At 43.1% G+C, this 19,685-nt stretch overlaps 1 protein-coding gene across 1 annotated transcript in view; it reads left to right on the top strand.

The window, feature by feature from the left end:
• Positions 1 to 19,685, top strand: part of LOC144766850 (polyserase-2-like) — a 1,745,029-nt gene that overhangs the window by 950,686 nt on the left and 774,658 nt on the right. Inside the window, exon 7 of the mRNA XM_078650565.1 lies at positions 1,999 to 2,156. Coding sequence (XP_078506691.1) covers positions 1,999 to 2,156 — 158 coding nt within the window. The remainder of the gene's footprint in view (positions 1 to 1,998; positions 2,157 to 19,685) is intronic.

The raw sequence follows: 19,685 nt of genomic DNA on the forward strand, positions 1-19,685 counted from the left end.
TTACATGCAGTTTCTGAGGGTGAGAGTAGAAAAATTAAATTTAAAACTTAAAATATATACATTCATTGCTTGTTTCTAAATTGATCAAGAATATTTTATACTAGTGATAGGTAAAGTTGTTAATCCTTTGACCGAATTTGGGAAGTTAATCATTTTGCTTTTTATGAATCAGGAGAAGTTTGCATTGTTTCCCAATGATGACTCGGGAAAAGTTTTTACTAAAATCATTTTGCTGCTTAATGCTCCTTCAGATCTTGATTGGTGGGTTTTATTTTTAATGATAATAATTGAAAATTCTCTAGGAAACTCTCACTAATTTTGGTGAACAATAAGGCTGCAAAATGTTACTATATTGAAAGTTCTACTACAAGACATATAATTCTTTGTATTGCTCAGCAAATTTCATGATGTTTATAATGGTTTTCCCAAAACTTTTTGAAGTTTACTGAAAATAGGGCTTGCAACAATGCCCACCCTTACTGTGTAATTCATATTTTTTAGGTAATTTGTAATGATTAATAGTACTATTTTTGTGAAGTAACTGTTTTGTTCGTAGGTTTCCAAGCACCGGACAAGTATACAAATAAAAGTTCTCGATCCCGGATATTCTTGCTTACTGATACATATAAATGTTGTTTAACCATTCCTTCTTGCTTGCTTCCATAAAAGACAAATTTGTCATGCCATACTCTTTTTTCTTTTAGAAGATGGCAAAATCTGCTCTTTTCCTCTGCCAAATATGTGCAGACTTGCAACACTTCTAAACTTGAATTCAATCTGTTCCATTCTTCCTGGAGCATGCATCCAGGAACCCATCTTCTGTGCTCACTCTCCCCAAGGAATCAGACATCATACGGTAGTTTCAGTCCTGGAACATAATAACAGAACAATATTTAACCCATCAAACTTACTTACTCACTCTACCATCAATCCGAGAACATGACAATAGACTATATCAATAGACCTACAACTTAGGGCCCTATTATAATGTCGGTCAGAAAGCATCCGACCTGCAGTTGGAGGCTTTCCGATCAACATCATAGGTTTCCCTTTCAACCACCATATTACAGTGACGGCGGTCAGAAGAGGAGTGGACTGGTCATTCCGGCTGGCTTCCGATGGGCTCAAGGAGCCCGTCAGCCAGTCAAAACCAGCACGTAATCCCTTAAAGATGGCATTTCCACCGTTGGGATTACAATGTTGTTTTCTTACAGGCTTTCCATGTCGGGCTTTCAGACATGAAAAACCTGTCAGAGAGCGACTTTGGGTGGCCCCTAGCAGGGCACCCTTCACCTTGTGGCCTCTGGTTAGAGGCCGAGGGGGCTCCTATAGTGGCCCCCTGTTAACCTGTGCACTGTGTGGCAGGCACCATGAGGTGCCTGCCACACAGTCCAGAGATTTACAGAAACTCCCATTTCTATATAGAGAAATTGGAGTATTGTATGATGCGGTCGCATTGTAATAGCAGTGTCAGGACCGCCGAATGTCCGCCCGACAACGTAATCAGGCCCTCATGTCAAACATCTTTCAAGTATGTGTATACATTTCTAGGTATTTTCTTTGTTGCACTCTGCCAATCTAATTTAGTCACATTTACAGTGTTGTTACTGCTGGAGATCTGTTCCCCATGCGTAGGTCCAGTCACTTCAGTGCACACTGTGACACAACCATACATTCCTTCTTAATATTCAACATTTGTGGAAACCCCTCAGTCATACCCTTTTAAATGAGTACTTAGAGCACCAAACAGTATGAAGTAACGTTTGCTAGAAAGAAGCAATAACATGAATCTCTAATCGTATGACTTCAAAGGCCACAATGTACCATATTTAAGTATTTTTGCGTAACTTTACTTACACCGCTAAGTATGATACCTAGAGAGTCGTTCTTAATGATGTGACATTCACATGTAACAAATATTTTACAGGAAGCCCACAATCATGCAACTCCCAAAAACCAATGAAGTATATCAAAATACTTTGTATCTTTTATTTCTAGAGACCCTTCCATATCCCAGGACTCTGCAGGAGGTGGAGCTGAAGCTGATAGGTTGGAGGGCATGTAGCTGCATGTATGGTTCCCAAGATCGGCCAGATCTTATCCAGCCAGGGATGGTCTGTGGTACTGTGAAGAAAGCCACACTAAGTACATGTATGGTATGCAACCATTTCTTAATATACCCTTCAATATACCAATACCATAATTGAAATTCTAAAGTCACCAAATATTTCTATAGCCAATCACATATGAGTTCTAAATGCTATTTGATATCATTTCAGAAAAAAGATGTGTTCTGGTATTTTCAGCTGAAATTGTGACAGTCTGTTGCCTACCATCACAATGCACACTCAATGCTGCTCAGAGGGACATTTCATATACATTCCTTATAAGGTTTTTGTAATTTAACATTGATATACATAACACTTAATTCCCACTGATCATTTGAATATAAATTGAATCTGCAAAGAGGTATGTACGCATTCAAAATGCACCATAAAATCCCATGTATTAGGATTCATAAAATCCTGACTGGTCAGTCAAAATTCCTACAAGTTATTTTGGATTTTGCTTGTGAGTTTGAATGACACAGATTCTGTACTCTAGGAATCCTGAAGGTTTCCAATTTTTCACAACCCTTGCGGTTTCCTCAACTACTTTCTAACATACTGGTATGTTCCCTGTACCTGCATCTCGAAGGAACCTCTTAAATTTACTGGTTGCTGGGGACACAAAGATTGACGTAGTTGACCTATATGTGTATAAACTCGATTATTTGCAGGCAAACAAGTGCCCCTGAAAGATGATGGAGACTGGGTTAGAGTTTGTTGCATATCAAACCCTCAGACTGCAATGGAGGTGGTGGATTAAGAATGTATTTGCAGAAGCCACCTTCAAACACATTTCCAGGGCCATACTACTGTACCACCAGGACAACACTATTAACTGGACATGATTGGATGGGATGAACACCATTCTAGAACAAACTTTTTGGGGTAAAGTTACAGAGGCACTGAAGATGTAAGTCTACTTCCACATCCTCATCTCAAGGTTTTATATCCTGAGCACACAGTTAATGTGGTGCACATACCATAAACAGCTTGGGGTTAAAGAAGTATAGCTCGTGGAAGTGCTTTCAGTGATGATTTGGATGCATCATACTTGACAGCAAGCCAACATCCCATTACTTGACATTCTTTAGGTTGATAAACATAACAAAAGGAGGGAGGGAGAGAGATAAGTGGATTCAGTCTCCCCTGGTAATTCGTTTAAACAAATTGGAATCCACTCACAAAGTGGTAGTGATCCCTAAAGTGATGGGGAGCACACAGTGTTGTTTAAATGCCCCTCACACACCAACAGGCCCCTTGGTGTCATGCTTCATCATCGGGGCCTTCGCACCCCTCTACGGGATGCGGCGTGCTACGACTCACGGATACGTAGGAGCACTTGATAGTGAACTATGTGTTTGTGTGTGGTAGGGAAGGAGTGTGAGTAGTGAGGTGAGGTGAAAAAGTGAAGGTTAAAAAATACCTGGCTCATAGGAAAAAACTATTTATTATGTCCTCGGCTGGTATTGTTAAAAGGGTGCAAAGTGAGGTTGACAAATATACGTATTAGGGTATATCAACCTCTGAAAAGTGTTCTTTAGGTTGAACCAGTAATCTATTTCTTCTTCACTTTTTTGGTGCTGATAAAATGCTTAATACTAGTTCCTTTCTGTAAGCCTGACGGCTCAGAGCCACAGCTACACACAGTTGAGCTTTAAGTTTAACAAACAAAACCTACTGGCTCTGAAGGGGTTGGTAGGTGTATTACACGATGAGGTAGCACAGACACACCATATAATACACCCCATTTCCTCACTCCACATCAGTCAGATCACCTTGCCAGTGTTCTATGCTCCGACTCACCCCTCTAAGGAGGAGCCGGGACTCCATTGCTTGGTCCCCAAGAGAGGTTTTACATAGTTTGTATCAAAGAACATCGGGTGGATGGTCACCTCTTTATGGGGTTCTCTGGAGCAAAAAAAGGCAAGGCTGTGCAGAAGAGAACCATCTCCTGCTGGATTGTGCTCTGCATTAAGATTTGCTATACATTGGCTACAAACCAGCCTCTTGAAAAAATACGTGCTCATTCTACTGGGGTCAAAGCTGGTACCACTGCAATGGCAAATGGAGTTCCTGATCTTGACATTTGCCAGGCAGCTATCTGGGCGCTCCTCTATACTTTAACGAAGTACTATTGTCTGGACAGTCAGGTTCTCTGAGAGGGGCATTTTGCCCGCTCGGTCCTGCTGGACTTTCTGGTTTGAGTCAACCCACATGTCCACCTCGAAATAGGTACTGCTTTTGTATCCATTGAAAAAGTTAGGAATCAGTGGCTGGAGATTTTTATCCAAATAACAAATTACTTACCTTTGGTAATGCTATTTCTGATAGAGACTCAATCTAGTCAAACATTTTGCACTAATCCTCCCTACTCTGTGGTTGGACTCTATCCATTAATAGATCCTAAGTCTAAGAAACTGCACACTGGTTACACGATTGGCTCTTGGGGCTTTGTGTATACATGTGCAGGCACTCCTGAAAGCAATCAATTTCAGAATGCAGGAGTTGCACCTACATAGGTGCTGCACGTCATTTCTGAAGTGGACTAGCTTCAGTGTAGAGCTGCATAGCATCACCTACTGGCACAGAGAGGTATAGTTTCCAGATCCAGTCTGAATATTTAAAAGGTGATGAATCTGAGGTTATATTGAGTCTCTACCAGAGAGAGTGTTACCAATGGTGAGTAACTTGTTGTTCTGCATTGTTGTTATCTTTTATAAAGTTTTGGATCAACACTCATATTTCAGTTTGGATACGTTAATATGGCCTGGGCTGTGTGGTTGGGAGTTTCTGACAGTTACGAAAAATTGGCAAATGATCTAAGAGGGCTAACACATCAATTTCAGCCAGTACTGTCCAAGCCAGAACATGTAATGCTCCTAGGAAGGGATCGGCAAGTGAAAGGTGTAGACTCTACCAGTGGAATTCATGGTGCACCACATGTGAATCAGGCCTAGATCCTTGAACCACCACCTACCACTGTTGGAGAGTGCATCTTGATGGCCTATGCTCTGCACCAATCTGTCCACTGGAGTTTGACACACTATTCAGGTCCTCCCTACCAACATTTCATGATCTGAGGAGGTTATGAGTTGTGAGAGGGCCTCTTTGATGAACCTCTCCTGATTCTTTTTGGTGGTATAGATTATTGCTAGGGTGAGTATGTGGCCGTTTAGCAATACAAGTATGACTAGGAGTCATCTGCAGTTTCTGTGACCTTGTTTAAGATTATCCCCTTGTACTTATTGGCTAATTATATGGCTACTACCACTGTCTTGCTGGGAACAGAGGAAAGATATTGTCTTGAATCCCATTTAAATGTCAAGTGGCACTAGTCGCATTTGAAAAGGTCGGTTTCTTGTAGAAGGCACATGTGGCAGTTAATGTCTTTAAGCTGAGTTTGCTGAAACGATTCTCCATGAAGGAGCATGTAAATGGCTCCTCACTGGCTTCCTGTGAGGATGTCTATGGGGAGGCTTCGGGGTTCTCTCCTCAGTCCACCTCTGGGTCCTTAAATGGGTCTTGCTTCTTTGCAGCAGATTTCGAGATCATGTCCTTCAGGCTAATGTTCCTTTTGTTTTTGTTCACTGCCATTTTAGTGTGGGGGTGTTGTTTGGAGACCCCCCAGCAGGCCTAGTACAGTTGAAGAGATTGCACCATTCTGCAAGTTCTTGACCATTCTCTGTCCTCCAGCGAGGTAAAAGCCTTCGTCCTTTAAACTGCTTTGCAGTTGCCCTTCCGGAGGGCTCAGTTGTTGCCCTGAGAGGGGTATACATTTGTTGTTATGTGAGTTCACCAGCCCCATGCTCACCAAATGTGTGCAGGTGAGCTAGGGAAGTTCTGAGCTTGGGTTGCGACTATCGTGAGAAAGCATGCAGAGTGCAATATCCAGCTCGGGGGAAAGATGATGCCCTCTTGTACATGTGAGGGCTGTATCACATAATGCCACCGGCTCTTTTATTTTATAGGGTAAATTCTCACATGATATTACCCAGGGGATGAGCCCTCTTTGGGGTATAGTGAACCTGCTAGTCCTTGTCCTCACACCCTTACCCGTCAAAGGTGACCACCCCTTGCACTAGGGGTCTGCTTCAAGATTCACATTTAGTGGGGTCTATCTGGGTCACCAGGGCCTATGCTCATTACTTTCAGGCAGAGGATTCTCACTTTGTCACGCTCCTGCATGGTGGGCGCTGACCATGTCCTTATAAGGCCCCCCACTGGCTAAGTCATGGCCTGGGTGCTTCAATGTGCAGAGGGCCACATTCAGCGCTTTGCCTTGTGTTGGCCCATTCGAGTCCACGGGATGATCCTCGCTGTCTTGTTAGTACTGCTTGTTTGTCTGTAAGTGGAGATTCCAACTTGTAATGTTGTATAGTTCTGCGAAAGCCAGTCACATGCTCCTCTGGCCAATGGAGCCACATTTTGTCTTTGTCTGTGCAGGCACGGGAGACCCATTCATTCTCCGCTGGGATCTGTCAGACTGCTGCACTGTTCAAACCTGATCCCTGTCAGCTCAGTGTGCTTCTTTTCTGTCAGGTACCCTTTTTTCAGATGATGGAAACATAGATGGGTGGGGAGCAGAGCTGCTGGAGAGAGCTTTCACTCTAGCACCATATTAGACATGCCCCCACTGCCAATAAAGCAGGCTTGAACATCTCTGACTGAGGTGCATGTGCCATGGGATGTTCTGCTTCTCTCTGTCACCATACCTCGTTATGTTATGGTTATCTGGTTTTTCCTCAAATGTGCAGGCAAAATTGATGAACTTACCTTTCAATGGTGCAAAACTTTTTTGGGCGATAAAGCTGATTGTACAATCTAAGTTTCAAGGATAGTAAAGCTACTGTACGTTCTCTGGATTTAATTTTCTCATGAGGCTGAGGCAGAGGCAGAGGCAAAAGACATTACGCCCAGCAAACAACCATATCCTCCTCCTCATCTTCCACTTCGCCACCAGGGAAGCAACTCTAGTGCAGCCTAGCCTGAACATCAGGGGCCAATGGGAGGCTGAGTGTCCTCCTTCGTACAAGCCATGTTGATGGCCCAGGAAAAAGGGAACTGAAATTGTCTCAGTGGTGGGAGAGCTTTAATGCTCCTGTGATGTCACATGACATCACTTTCGGGTTCCAACTTCTGGGGCCAAAAGAACCTGAGGCAAGGGCAGCATATTGAATGTCTACTTGTGCAGGAAGAGGGTAAAGATCCGGAGGTCAAGGGTCAGATGAAGACCGCCATTCCTTCTTTGAACAAGGCAGTACTGGGCATCCTTGCCCAAGTTCTTGCTCTAGCACCAGATCCACCGCCCCCTTCTGAGCAAGACTGCAGCTTCTTGTTACAGAATAAGGAGATGATCTTCTGCGGGGCTGGATGACTAGGGAGGGATTTGAGGAGAGGCCTATTGAAAGGATAGGTAAATCCCTGTTTTACAATTTTTAGGACTCATTGGACCGAATTAATGCCGGCTGATAGCCAGAAACCGGTCCTAGGATGCTTGTTTCCAGTCCAGGGAAGACATGGCTTGGCAGTTCGGGCAGGACTGTTCCCATGAGGCACAGGGTCAGACTGATTTGCATATGGCCATGTCTGAACTGGGGTGGTGGAGTGAGCTCAAGAATGGTGATGGATTAAACCCAGATCAGTTGATTGGGGGGGAAGTGTTTGATTTGCTCAAACGTTACATCCATCATCCCATTTAGTATCGCTTTGTTCGCCCTAAGCTGGCAGGGTATGCCCAGACGTGGGTCCCTTGCTCACTCTACCACTGGATTCAAGATAGCCTGGCTGATGAGGATTATGAATCCGAAACCGGTCCCAGGATGCTTGTTTCGGTCCAGAGAAGACATGGCTTGGCTGTTCGGGCAGGACTGTTCCCATGAGGCACAGGGTCAGACTGATTTGCATATGGCCATGTCTGAACTGGGGTGGTGGAGTGAGCTAAAGAATGGTGATGGATTAAACCCAGATCAGTTGATTGGGGGGGAAGTGTGTGATTTGCTCAAACGTTCCGTCCATCATCCCATTTAGTATCGCTTTGTTTTCCCTAAGTTGGCAGGGTATGCCCAGACGTAGCAGAAAGACCGTAGCCTAAAACATTTGGGGGTAATTTACAAGCCCATTGCACCACCGGTGCGTCACTTTTTTGATGCACCCGTGGCGCAGTGCACCTGCCCATATTTACAAGGCCACGTAAAGCAACCCTGGGTGGCTTTTTATGGCCTTGTATTTATAGCCCCCTTTCAAGCATTACTTTGCATGAAATGGGCATTCAATGAATGTTGCCGTGGGTGTATTCACCCCTACATTGCAAACACCCTCTACACAGCCTTTCAAACTTCATAGCAGGAGGATTCTCCCCTCATATTCCTGCCTGCTCCTGCTCCAGCGCACAGAGCACCCAAAGACCCCCTCCTGCAACCAGACTTTGCTCTATCCCACAGCGTCACCTGCTGCCCCTGCACCACCTGCTGTCCCTGCCCTTGCGTCGCCTGCTGCCCCAGAGATGCCTGCTGCCCCAGTACCACCTGGTGCCTCTGCACTCCCTGCTGCCCCTGCGCTGCCTGCTGTCCCTGCGCTACCTGCTGTCCCTGCGCTACCTGCACTTGGGCCACCTACCAGGACCACTAATGGATGCCGCTGCATGACCACGCAGCAGACACGCTCAACAGATGCATTGCTAATGTAACACTGGTTGGACAACGCCCAGTGCCTGGACCTCTGACCCTCCTACAACCGGGACAGTACACCGCCAAGAAACTCCTGGACCTGGACCCCTGACGCCGAAACAAGAGCTGTGTCTTCTCCTCCCCACGTTCCACCAAAGTACCTGCCGACACTGCTTCTACTCCTTCAACAGAACCTACGAAAGATTCTGCCCCCCTCCTGCCCACAAGTCCAAAAATTGTTCACTGACAGAATATGGACCCCCCATATATCGCCATACAAAAATATCTTGACCAAAATCTCAATGTCAAAAACATTGTCATCCGACGGCAAGTACAAAAATATTGAAAATAAATATAGATGTCTTTAATATTGTTGTATTAAATATAATTTTTTTAATATATATAAACTAAATATATTAAATACTAACATTAATTCAAAAAAATGTAATAGATGTAATATATATTTTAACAAATATAACAAATAAGTTTAGTTAGAAAAAGGGTAAACACATGCATATAGTAATTAATGTATACATTTACTTATATGTACCTAATAACAATTATTAAACCAATATTGTTAATTTAAATTATAATGTAAACATTTGTAAATAATATATATATATATATATATATATATATATATATATATATATATCAATAAATAAAATATTTAAAAAATAAACTGTTCTGATTAAATTAAAAAAGTAAACACATAAAAATTCTTAACATTTACAAAAAAATATTTTACACATTAAAAACATCAGTAATTAAAAACAATATAATTGTGAATAAACAAAAACATATTAATATAAATTATAAGAATATAAAATGAAATATACAACATAAACTGGCATTCATGTACTATTCCTACTACAATTTATACAAACTTATAATGAATATATAAAAAATGTACAACACCCACTTCATGCAGCGCAAAAATAATAAAACTTGTTACATTTTCCAAATCTCCCTCCAGTACAGTAAATGTAACAGTAGTAAAAGTCTTTCAGCCAGTACAACAGTAGGGAAATGGATGAACTATGGAGGGGTAAAATGTACTACTCCCCCTCAGTGCAACAGTAGGGTAAAGTGTTGGATTGCGGAGGGGTACATTTTACTATTCCCACTTTAATCAGTGCAACAATAAAAACAATCAAAATATCTTGAACAAAATAAAATCATTTAAAAACAATTTAAATAAAAAAATGTTTAAACAAAATAAAAATAAAAAATAATAACATATTACAATGTTAAATATATATCACAAATACCTACAAATATTATTATAAATAAAATACTATTATTATAAATAGTTATCAACACACCATGTTTAATTATTTAATAATATGGCGGTAAGGGGTTGTGGCAGGACCTCCTGTCCCGCTAGCTAGCCTGTGAATATTTACTTGTGCCCTGTTGTAATCACTGCACAATGTGCAACTCTGAATTGCTGAAATCCATGTTTTAAATTTCTGTGAAAAAACGGAATATTATCTTTTTAAAAATATCCGCTGATCGCATTCTGGCACACACTTTCCACTCTGTGTACTTTTGACTTGAAAATCGTACCTAGAGCGATGTTTTCGTCTTCCCTCTGACTGGAAAGGGGAGGACACCACTTCCTGTTCGAACTGCTGGCGGTTAGCGCTCTAGCAGTTGAGCGTACCGGGGCTATTTAGGCTGAGCCTGTTCTCATTGACGCTGCGGTATGGGGTTGTGGCTGGACCTCCTGTCCCGCTAGCTAGCCTGTGAATATTTACTTGTGCCCTGTTGTAATCACTGCACAATGTGCAACTCTGAATTGCTAAAATCCATGTTTTAAATTTCTGTGAAAAAACGGAATATTATCTTTTTAAAAATATCCGCTGATCGCATTCTGGCACACACTTTCCACTCTGTGTACTTTTGACTTGAAAATCGTACCTAGAGCGATGTTTTCGTCTTCCCTCTGACTGGAAAGGGGAGGACACCACTTCCTGTTCGAACTGCTGGCGGTTAGCGCTCTAGCAGTTGAGCGTACCGGGGCTATTTAGGCTGAGCCTGTTCTCATTGACGCTGCGGTAAGGGGTTGTGGCAGGACCTCCTGTCCCGCTAGCTAGCCTGTGAATATTTACTTGTGCCCTGTTGTAATCACTGCACAATGTGCAACTCTGAATTGCTAAAATCCATGTTTTAAATTTCTGTGAAAAAACGGAATATTATCTTTTTAAAAATATCCGCTGATCGCATTCTGGCACACACTTTCCACTCTGTGTACTTTTGACTTGAAAATCATACCTAGAGCGATGTTTTCGTCTTCCCTCTGACTGGAAAGGGGAGGACACCACTTCCTGTTCGAACTGCTGGCGGTTAGCGCTCTAGCAGTTGAGCGTACCGGGGCTATTTAGGCTGAGCCTGTTCTCATTGACGCTGCGGTAAGGGGTTGTGGCAGGACCTCCTGTCCCGCTAGCTAGCCTGTGAATATTTACTTGTGCCCTGTTGTAATCACTGCACAATGTGCAACTCTGAATTGCTAAAATCCATGTTTTAAATTTCTGTGAAAAAACGGAATATTATCTTTTTAAAAATATCCGCTGATCGCATTCTGGCACACACTTTCCACTCTGTGTACTTTTGACTTGAAAATCGTACCTAGAGCGATGTTTTCGTCTTCCCTCTGACTGGAAAGGGGAGGACACCACTTCCTGTTCGAACTGCTGGCGGTTAGCGCTCTAGCAGTTGAGCGTACCGGGGCTATTTAGCCCTCGCCCCCTAACGAGCGCGCAGCGGTCGCGCGCAGGGGTGCTGAAGATAACGCCGAAGAGTAGCCAAAGAGTGGCCCGTCTGCGCCCGTCCGCGACTGGACGGGGCTAGGAGCCACCCACCCTGTCCTTGCCATTATGGACCGCTCCAGGCTAACCCCCGTAATCAGGTATGCCTCACACACTCTGAGAGCACTACAACCCCAGGAAAAATATACCTGTACCGCTAAAACTTTCTGTTGCCCAGAGGGTCCTTTTTCATGCCTTAAATGCGGATTTCAGGCTATGGACTCTCATATTATTGCTGGGCGGCCCACTTACAACATAGGCCCCCAAGAAGGCCTGAAAAGTTTTCTGTTGAATCTCAGATCTCTCCCTAAACATCATACACAACTATGGGATACTATCCATAGTACTCAACCAGAGATCTGCTTCCTAACGGAAACTTGGTTGAAACCCCACACTACCCCTACTATCACTCTGGGGATACCCACAGGATACAAAATTCTCCGGCTTGATCGACCTGTGAAAGTAGGAGGTGGAATTGCCATCATATACAGGGACACTCTGAATATCAGAGTCTTAGACCAAGTCATGCTACCCACCATGGAAGTGTTAATTTTTCATCTTACATTCAGCCCCAAGGTATACTGGCGAGGAGCATTAGTTTACCGTCCGCCTGGGCCTAATGCGGGGTTCTCTCTTGCCCTTACCGAACTGTTAGCTCCTCATATGAAAGCTAATGGAGATTTTATCCTCTTAGGGGATTTTAACTTTCACTTTGATATTAATGATCATCCGGATACTAAAATCTTTCTCGCGGACCTTGCCCTCTTAGGTCTTCATCCAAGAAACAGTGAACCTACTCATTCAGGTGGTCATATCTTGGATTTGATTCTTACTTCTCATCCGAATGTTCACTGCTACTCCCCTAAACACATCTTTTGGTCTGACCACAAACTGATCAACTTCTCTTTTGCCCATTTAACTAATCCCATGATTCGCCCGCACTCTCAGCACATTAAACGCAGACCCTGGCATAAAATAACTCCTGCTAAACTTATGCAAATATGGGAACAGCCAACACTCTCCAACTCTGACAACATCGACACTGCTCTCTCCAAGTTCAACTCCACTCTGATGATGGCTATTGACACTCTTGCCCCTCAGAAAAATGTAAAAAAACCTACAATGGCCAAAAGGGAAGCCTGGTACACCGAGGCCCTAAAAACCGAAAAGCAGGGATGCAGAAAATTAGAGAAACTTTGGAGACGAACAGGCAAGGAGGAAGATAAGTCTCGTTATCTGGAAGTAATGACCTCCTACTATAAAAATATAAAAAGGGCCAGGAAAGTAGGCCTTACAACCCAAATTGAAGAGGCAGGTAACTCTACAAGAGAGCTTTTTAAAATCATTCAGACCTTCACTAATCCTGAGGTGTGTGAGAGCCCAGACACTTTCACCCAGGCCTTGTGCGACGATATATCTCAGTTTTTTTAGGACAAAATAGAAGGGATATACAAAAAAATCACGGCAGTCTCAGATCCTTTGGGAAACAAGGTCCCTGAAATGTCCCCTGTGTTGACCCTGTAACAACTCTTCAGGCAATCCCAGAAATAACTTTTGAGGGCCTGACCATACTTATTAACCAAGTAAAGACTGGCTCCCCCACTGACTTGCTACCTGCCAAATTCATTTCCCCTCTTATTGACATAGTAGGACCTCCCATCCAGAAACTACTTAATCTCTCCTATGCTGAGGGCTTGCTCCCATCAGCCTGGAAGGAAGCGGTGGTGAACCCCATACGAAAAAATTCCACCTTGCCCTGGTCTGAACTCTCCAACCTCCGTCCGATTACTCTCCTTCCTTACATCAGCAAACTGGCAGAGAAGCATGTAAACACCACTCTTTCCAGCTTTATCGAAGCGACAGGGGGCCTGGACCAATCACAATCTGGGTTCAGGCCCAACCACAGCACTGAATCAGCCCTTCTTTCTGTGACGGATCAGATCAAAATGTCACAGGATAGAGGTGGCTCCATGATTCTAGTGCTGTTGGACCTGTCTGCAGCTTTCGATACCGTGGCTCATAACATCCTTCTCAGCCGTTTGCAAGGAGTAGGAATCGGAGGCTTAGCACTATCATGGTTGGAGAGTTTCCTTTCCGGGAGATCACAATCTGTCAGCCTGGGCCCCTTCCATTCCACCTCTCGGGGGCTCACGAAGGGGGTGCCACAGGGCTCATGTCTTAGCCCTACATTGTTCAATGTATATGTGGCCCCCCTTGCTGAGATTGTGCGGAAGTACGGGTTCACACCGATTTCCTACGCTGACGACACCCAGCTCCTCTACCCTTTTAATTCCCTTGACTCTAAAGTCAAAGAGAACTTTGCTGAGGGTATGAGGGCGGTGTCACGTTGGATGGCGACGAACTGCCTCCAATGCAATGTCACAAAAACCGAGGTCATGCTCTTTGGTAAAGCAAGTATCCTCTGGTCCCCTGACTGGTGGCCAATAGATCTTGGCCCTGCACCTACATCGAAAGATCATGTAAAAAATCTTGGGGTGAAGTTGGACCAAAAGCTAACCCTGAAGGAGCACACCAATTACATCGCAGGATTGTGCTTTTACACTATTGGCCTACTTAGACGTGTCTTTCCGTATCTCCCTGCCACCTACAGAAAGACACTTGTGCAGGCACTAGTGACCAGTCGTCTGGACTACTGCAACGGCCTGCTGACACTAGCGAATGCTGATGCAGTAGGTCGTTTGCAGGTGGTCCAGAACACGGCAGCAAGACTGGTCATGGGCGCACCAGCTAGGACCCCCTCTAAACCCTTACTGAGGGAACTTCATTGGCTCCCTATCCGACAGCGCATCGATTTTAAGATCTGCTGCACGGTCCATAGATGTATCTATGGTGTAGGTCCTAAATACCTGTCTCAATCCCTGGTGCTATATCAGCCCAGCAGGTCCCTTTGTTCAAGCAACCAAGCCCTTTTAAAACCTCCGGCCACAAAGAAATCCAGACAAGGAGACCGCGCCTTCTCCTCGGTTGGACCTGCCTTATGGAACAAATTGCCTCCTGATGTTAGATCCACTACTAACTACTTACCTTTTAGGAAAACATTAAAAACCCTTCTTTATCAAGAAGCATTCCTGTCCACTTAACTCCCCAGATGCACTGACTGAAAATTCTATAGCTAGCTCAGCGCGGAGATACCCTTACGGGATTGATTCCAGCGCTATAGAAGAAATTAAAATAAAATAAAAAAATAATATACCCCCACAAAGCACACAACACCCTCTTAAAGTTTAACAGAAAATTATTTATACAATTGACATAATTAATTTTCAATTTAACAAATAATATGAATTAAGAACAATTATTAATTACTTGAAATGAATTTACTTCCCAACCCATACCTTTTAAAAAACACAACTCGCATATAAAAAAAAGGAAAAATCTTGCACAATTAAAGTAATTAATTATCAATTAAACAAATAATATTTATAAAAAACTTAGGGTCTGATTAGGATGTCGGTTGGAGTTGCCTCCGACCGACATACTTGCAGTTTCGGAACCGACCCACCTCGGGTCGGCAGTCCGAAACTGCAAATACGATGCAACCGCACATGGTCGGAAACCAGTCTCAGCACAAGCTCTCAGAGAGAAATGGGAGTCACAGTAAGTCCCCTGCACCGTGTGGCAGGCACCTTACAGGGAGGCACAATAGGTGACCCTGGGGCCCTCAACCGGAGGCCATGGAAGAAGTGGGGCCCTGCTAGGTGCCCCCAAAGTCACTTTCTGACGGGCTTTCCAAGTTGGAAAGCCCAACATGGAAGGCCTGTCGGAAACTGACATCATAGTCCCAATGGAGGAAATTCCGCCCTTACGGGATTATGTGGCAGTTCCTGATGTAAGCCAGCCTGATTGACTGTACAGTTTCAAATTTGACTGCCGTCTTTATAATACGGTGCTCAGATTTGAAACCTTGGATGTCAGTCAGAAAGCCTTCGACCGGCGGTCCGAGGCTTTCCATCCGACATTCAAATTAGGCCCTAAATATTAATTCATTCAAATTAATTGACTTTCTACCATTTACCCCTATAAACCCCACAACAAAAATTAAATTTAAAACAAATAATAATTAATTGTCAATTAAATAATTTAAAGTATTTAACAAATAATTAATATTTTAATTTAAATTAATTTACTCCCCATTTACCCTTATAAACCCCACAATCATCACCTAAAAAAATTCATTTAACTATTAGCACAATTAATTATCAATTATTAAATGAATATTAATTAACAACTAATTATTATTTAGAAATAAATTACTTCCCACCCTTTAGCCCTGTAACCCCACAACCTGCACCTAATTTTTCTACATCATTAACATAAATAATTATCAATACATTAATAAATATTAATCAACAATCAATTAATTCAATAAAAATAAATTACTCCCCACCTTTGACCCCTATAAACCCCACAACATACACATAAAATTTACATTAAGAAAATGAATAGCACAATTAACATAATTAAATAAATATTATTAAAAAGAAAACATTAATACATTTCTCATTATTAAATTACTTCCCACCCTATACCCCTATAAACCTACAACCCGCTATGGAACTAAAAACACCAAATTTTATTAAATTAAATAACTACTAAAAATGTAACAAATGTATTAAAAAACAAACAATAATTATACAAAACAATTACATCATATACATCTATTTAATATATATATTACAAAACATAACAATAACTTCCCAATGTACAACACAATGCGCATTTGTGCATCACTGCCGATAGCACTGCACACTTCATCTCCCAATGTACAACATAATGCACAATTGAGCACCACTGCATATAACACTGCACTTTGAGACCAAGACGTACATTCCACACCTCTCAATCTCTCTCTCTCTCTCTCTCTCTCTCTCTCTCTCTCTCTCTCTCTCTCTCTCTCTCTCTCATGCTTTCAAATGCACATCCCACCCATTCTGTTCGTGGCAAGGCTGTTCTATTTGGTTAAAGCTCACCCACTCTAAAACTACAAAGGGACACAAAAGAAATCTTGCATATGCAGGAAAAATTATGTCAACATTCAAGCTAGGATTAAGTAAAACACCAAAAGTCAATTAAAATGATGGAAGTCAAAGGTCATCATGTGGTTTCAATACATAGGAGTACCTTTAGCACTACAGAGCTGGAAGATTGATTGAGTTTTTCATTCATCTCAGTTAAAACCTGTTTGTCTTAATTTATGTCTATGCACTCCACCCTTGCCATCTGCAATCTTCATAAAACATTCGCCTCAATATAAACTACAGGACTTTTGTGATTAACAGATTTTACCAGAGAAATTGCAGTTTTTGATAATTTGCAAAGATTACCCTACCATTGACCAATCTTAGGAAGATGCTTCTAATGTTTATGCTCCAGTCTTCAGTCATCAATTTTTTTCAGCTGACACCCAATTAAACCAGGAGTGTCTGGAGGTGGGTATACTGTCATGCCTGCCCCTATTAAATGATGAAGATCAAGACTGTAAGGGTGTCAGAGATCTGTGGGTCCAGCGGTACCTACCCAGTATGCAAAAATCTCTTGCGTTTTTTCTTGTATTAAAGGTCACGCACAATTCCAGCATGTCGTCTGGCAGCACTCTGCAATGTTTTGGGCATGAATTCTTACCCTCTCCTGGGCTTCCTGATATTGTGTCTTTCTCTTCTCCCCAGCTTAACTACAGGAAGTGATGCATATGTACCTATCCAAGATGGATGCTGTCCTGTGTCTTTCCTTCAGGAATCCCAATGGGATTCTAGAATGGCTTACAGGCCCGGGAGTATTTAAGCAGCAGAAGCCTGGAAAAAGGTACACTCCAACGTATTTGGATTTCTTTTGTTGCATTCTTCGTTATTTCTGCTCCTGTCATATTCTCTTCTTCTAGGTTCTTCTCCTGGTATCTGCACTCCCAGTGACACCAGGAGGTTTTTTATGTCCTTGTTATTTTTTCCTACTCGGGGGCTTAATCTGGGATGCACCACTTGTCCAGTGACGTTTTACCCTGAACGTCTCTGTGGCTATTGGAAAGGGTTACCCATATTTCAGTCAGTTTCTGTGGCGGAAGAACAACTCAAGAATCCAGTGTCCAGCCCTTGACAGGACCTCAGGGCTTTGAACTTATTCCTTTGGAACAGAAGTTCAAGAAGTTATCCCTATCTCAGGTTCTTCTGATGCCGGAAGTGAGAGACTGCATGGTGTCACTCGACAAGAAAGGCATGTATTTCTACATACCGAACCTGAAGTCCAACAGGAAGTACTTGGGATTCGTGGTAGGTACAATCCATTATCAGTTTGCAGTACTTCCATTTGGCCTGACATCAGCACCACAGGTCTTCACAAAGGTGATGGCAGTGTCAACGCATCACAAAAGGTTGGGAATTCGAGTTTTTCTCTACTTGGGCGACAGGCTCCTAAAAGCCAGGTCTTCAGAGATGGTGTATCATATATGCAGTTGGTAACACCTCTGCTCCATGACCTGGGTTTCTTCATCAATGTGCCCACATCTCACCTCAAGCCATTCCACCACCTCATGTTCATAGGGCAGTACTGGATATTCTGATGTGGGTCTTTCATCCTATGCAGCAGATACAGGACATCCAAGCACTGCACCTGTGTTTTCAGGAAGGTGCTTGTATTCTTTTTCTGCGTGTATGCTGCCTGCTTGGTCTCTACCATCTTGCCTTTTTCTGCTCACCCATGCCCACTGGTACATGAAGACTCTTCAGCAGTACCACCACAGGCAGTGGCTCTATCAGACTCCAAATTGCTATCAAGGGATGCAGCGGTGGGGCTTGTACGGTGTGGTAGGAGAACCTGCCCTCCAGCCCCTTCTGGCTGTGACTGTGGTAGTGGCAGATGCCTTAATATAGGTTTGGGGTTCACTTGAAGGAACTGAAGATCATAGGCCTTTTGTCTCCAAAAGAAGTCATGAGGAGTGGGGTCCCAATCTCTCATATGAGAACCTCTGATTCTGAGCACCAAAACACGGAATGTAGCTGGTGCCGAATTACCTGGCAGATTTGTTGAACACCAGAGCAGATGACCTGAGTCTGCGTCAACTAGCTGACCACTAGTAGCATCTCCACCCAGAGGATGTGAACAGAATCTTTGATCTATGAGACATGCCTCACGTAGATCCTCTTCTCACTTGTTCCACTTCACATTGCCTGGCTTTCTGTTCCCACCAACAGGAACCTTGGGGGACACATTTGGGTTGAAGTGGAGCTTTCCTCCTCATGATATATTTTTTTCCAATACTCTTGAATGCTCCAAAGCAGCTGCAAAGACTGGGCCCAAGTCATTTGGCTCCGGATTGACCAAGAAGGTTATGATATGCAGACATTCACTTCTTCTCCTTCCTGTAAAGCTGGATCTTCAGACCTAGTGAAGTCCTTCACCCGAATCTCAAGAGTTTATACCTTCATGCATGGCAATTCAGTGGGGACACTTGACAGCATTCCAGCAGTAGGAGAGTAGGGTCTGCTTCCTATGGTTACCCCCACTTTTTGCTGTGATTCTCTGGTTTTTCGACTTTAGTATGGCTGTGGTCCTGCTAATCAGGCCCACAGCCTAGCTGTCCTCTCTCTAAATTAATACCATGTACTTTTGGTACATACCAGATTGGTTACTGGGTCACCCTTGTGAGCCCCTGTATATGGTACTCTAGGTACCCAGGGCATAGGTGTACCCTAGGCGTACCAGGGGCTGCAGCATGTTTTGTGCCACCCCTGATTAGCCTTCCAAACTGACACCACAGGTCTGTACTTACATCTTGGGTAAGGTGGTGTAATCACCCCTTACTTAGATATAGTATACCTATATCTATCTATATATTCACTGAAAAAAACATAGGTTTTACACCAGTTATAGTTAGCTGGAAATTTTACTCGCATAAAACCATTGAAATTCCCACGTTATAGTTAGTTGGACTCACTATAACTTGCGCGTGCAATGCACTGCTGATGACGTCACATATTACATCACTCATAACATGGTCAGTGACATCACTCATGACATCACTGGTGACGCCATCCAGTGAATGTGTGTCTTTCTGAAAAATACATATGTGTTATAGAAGTATATGTAAA

This window comes from Lissotriton helveticus, chromosome 7 (assembly GCF_964261635.1).
Source record: "Lissotriton helveticus chromosome 7, aLisHel1.1, whole genome shotgun sequence".
NCBI lineage: Eukaryota > Metazoa > Chordata > Amphibia > Caudata > Salamandridae > Lissotriton > Lissotriton helveticus.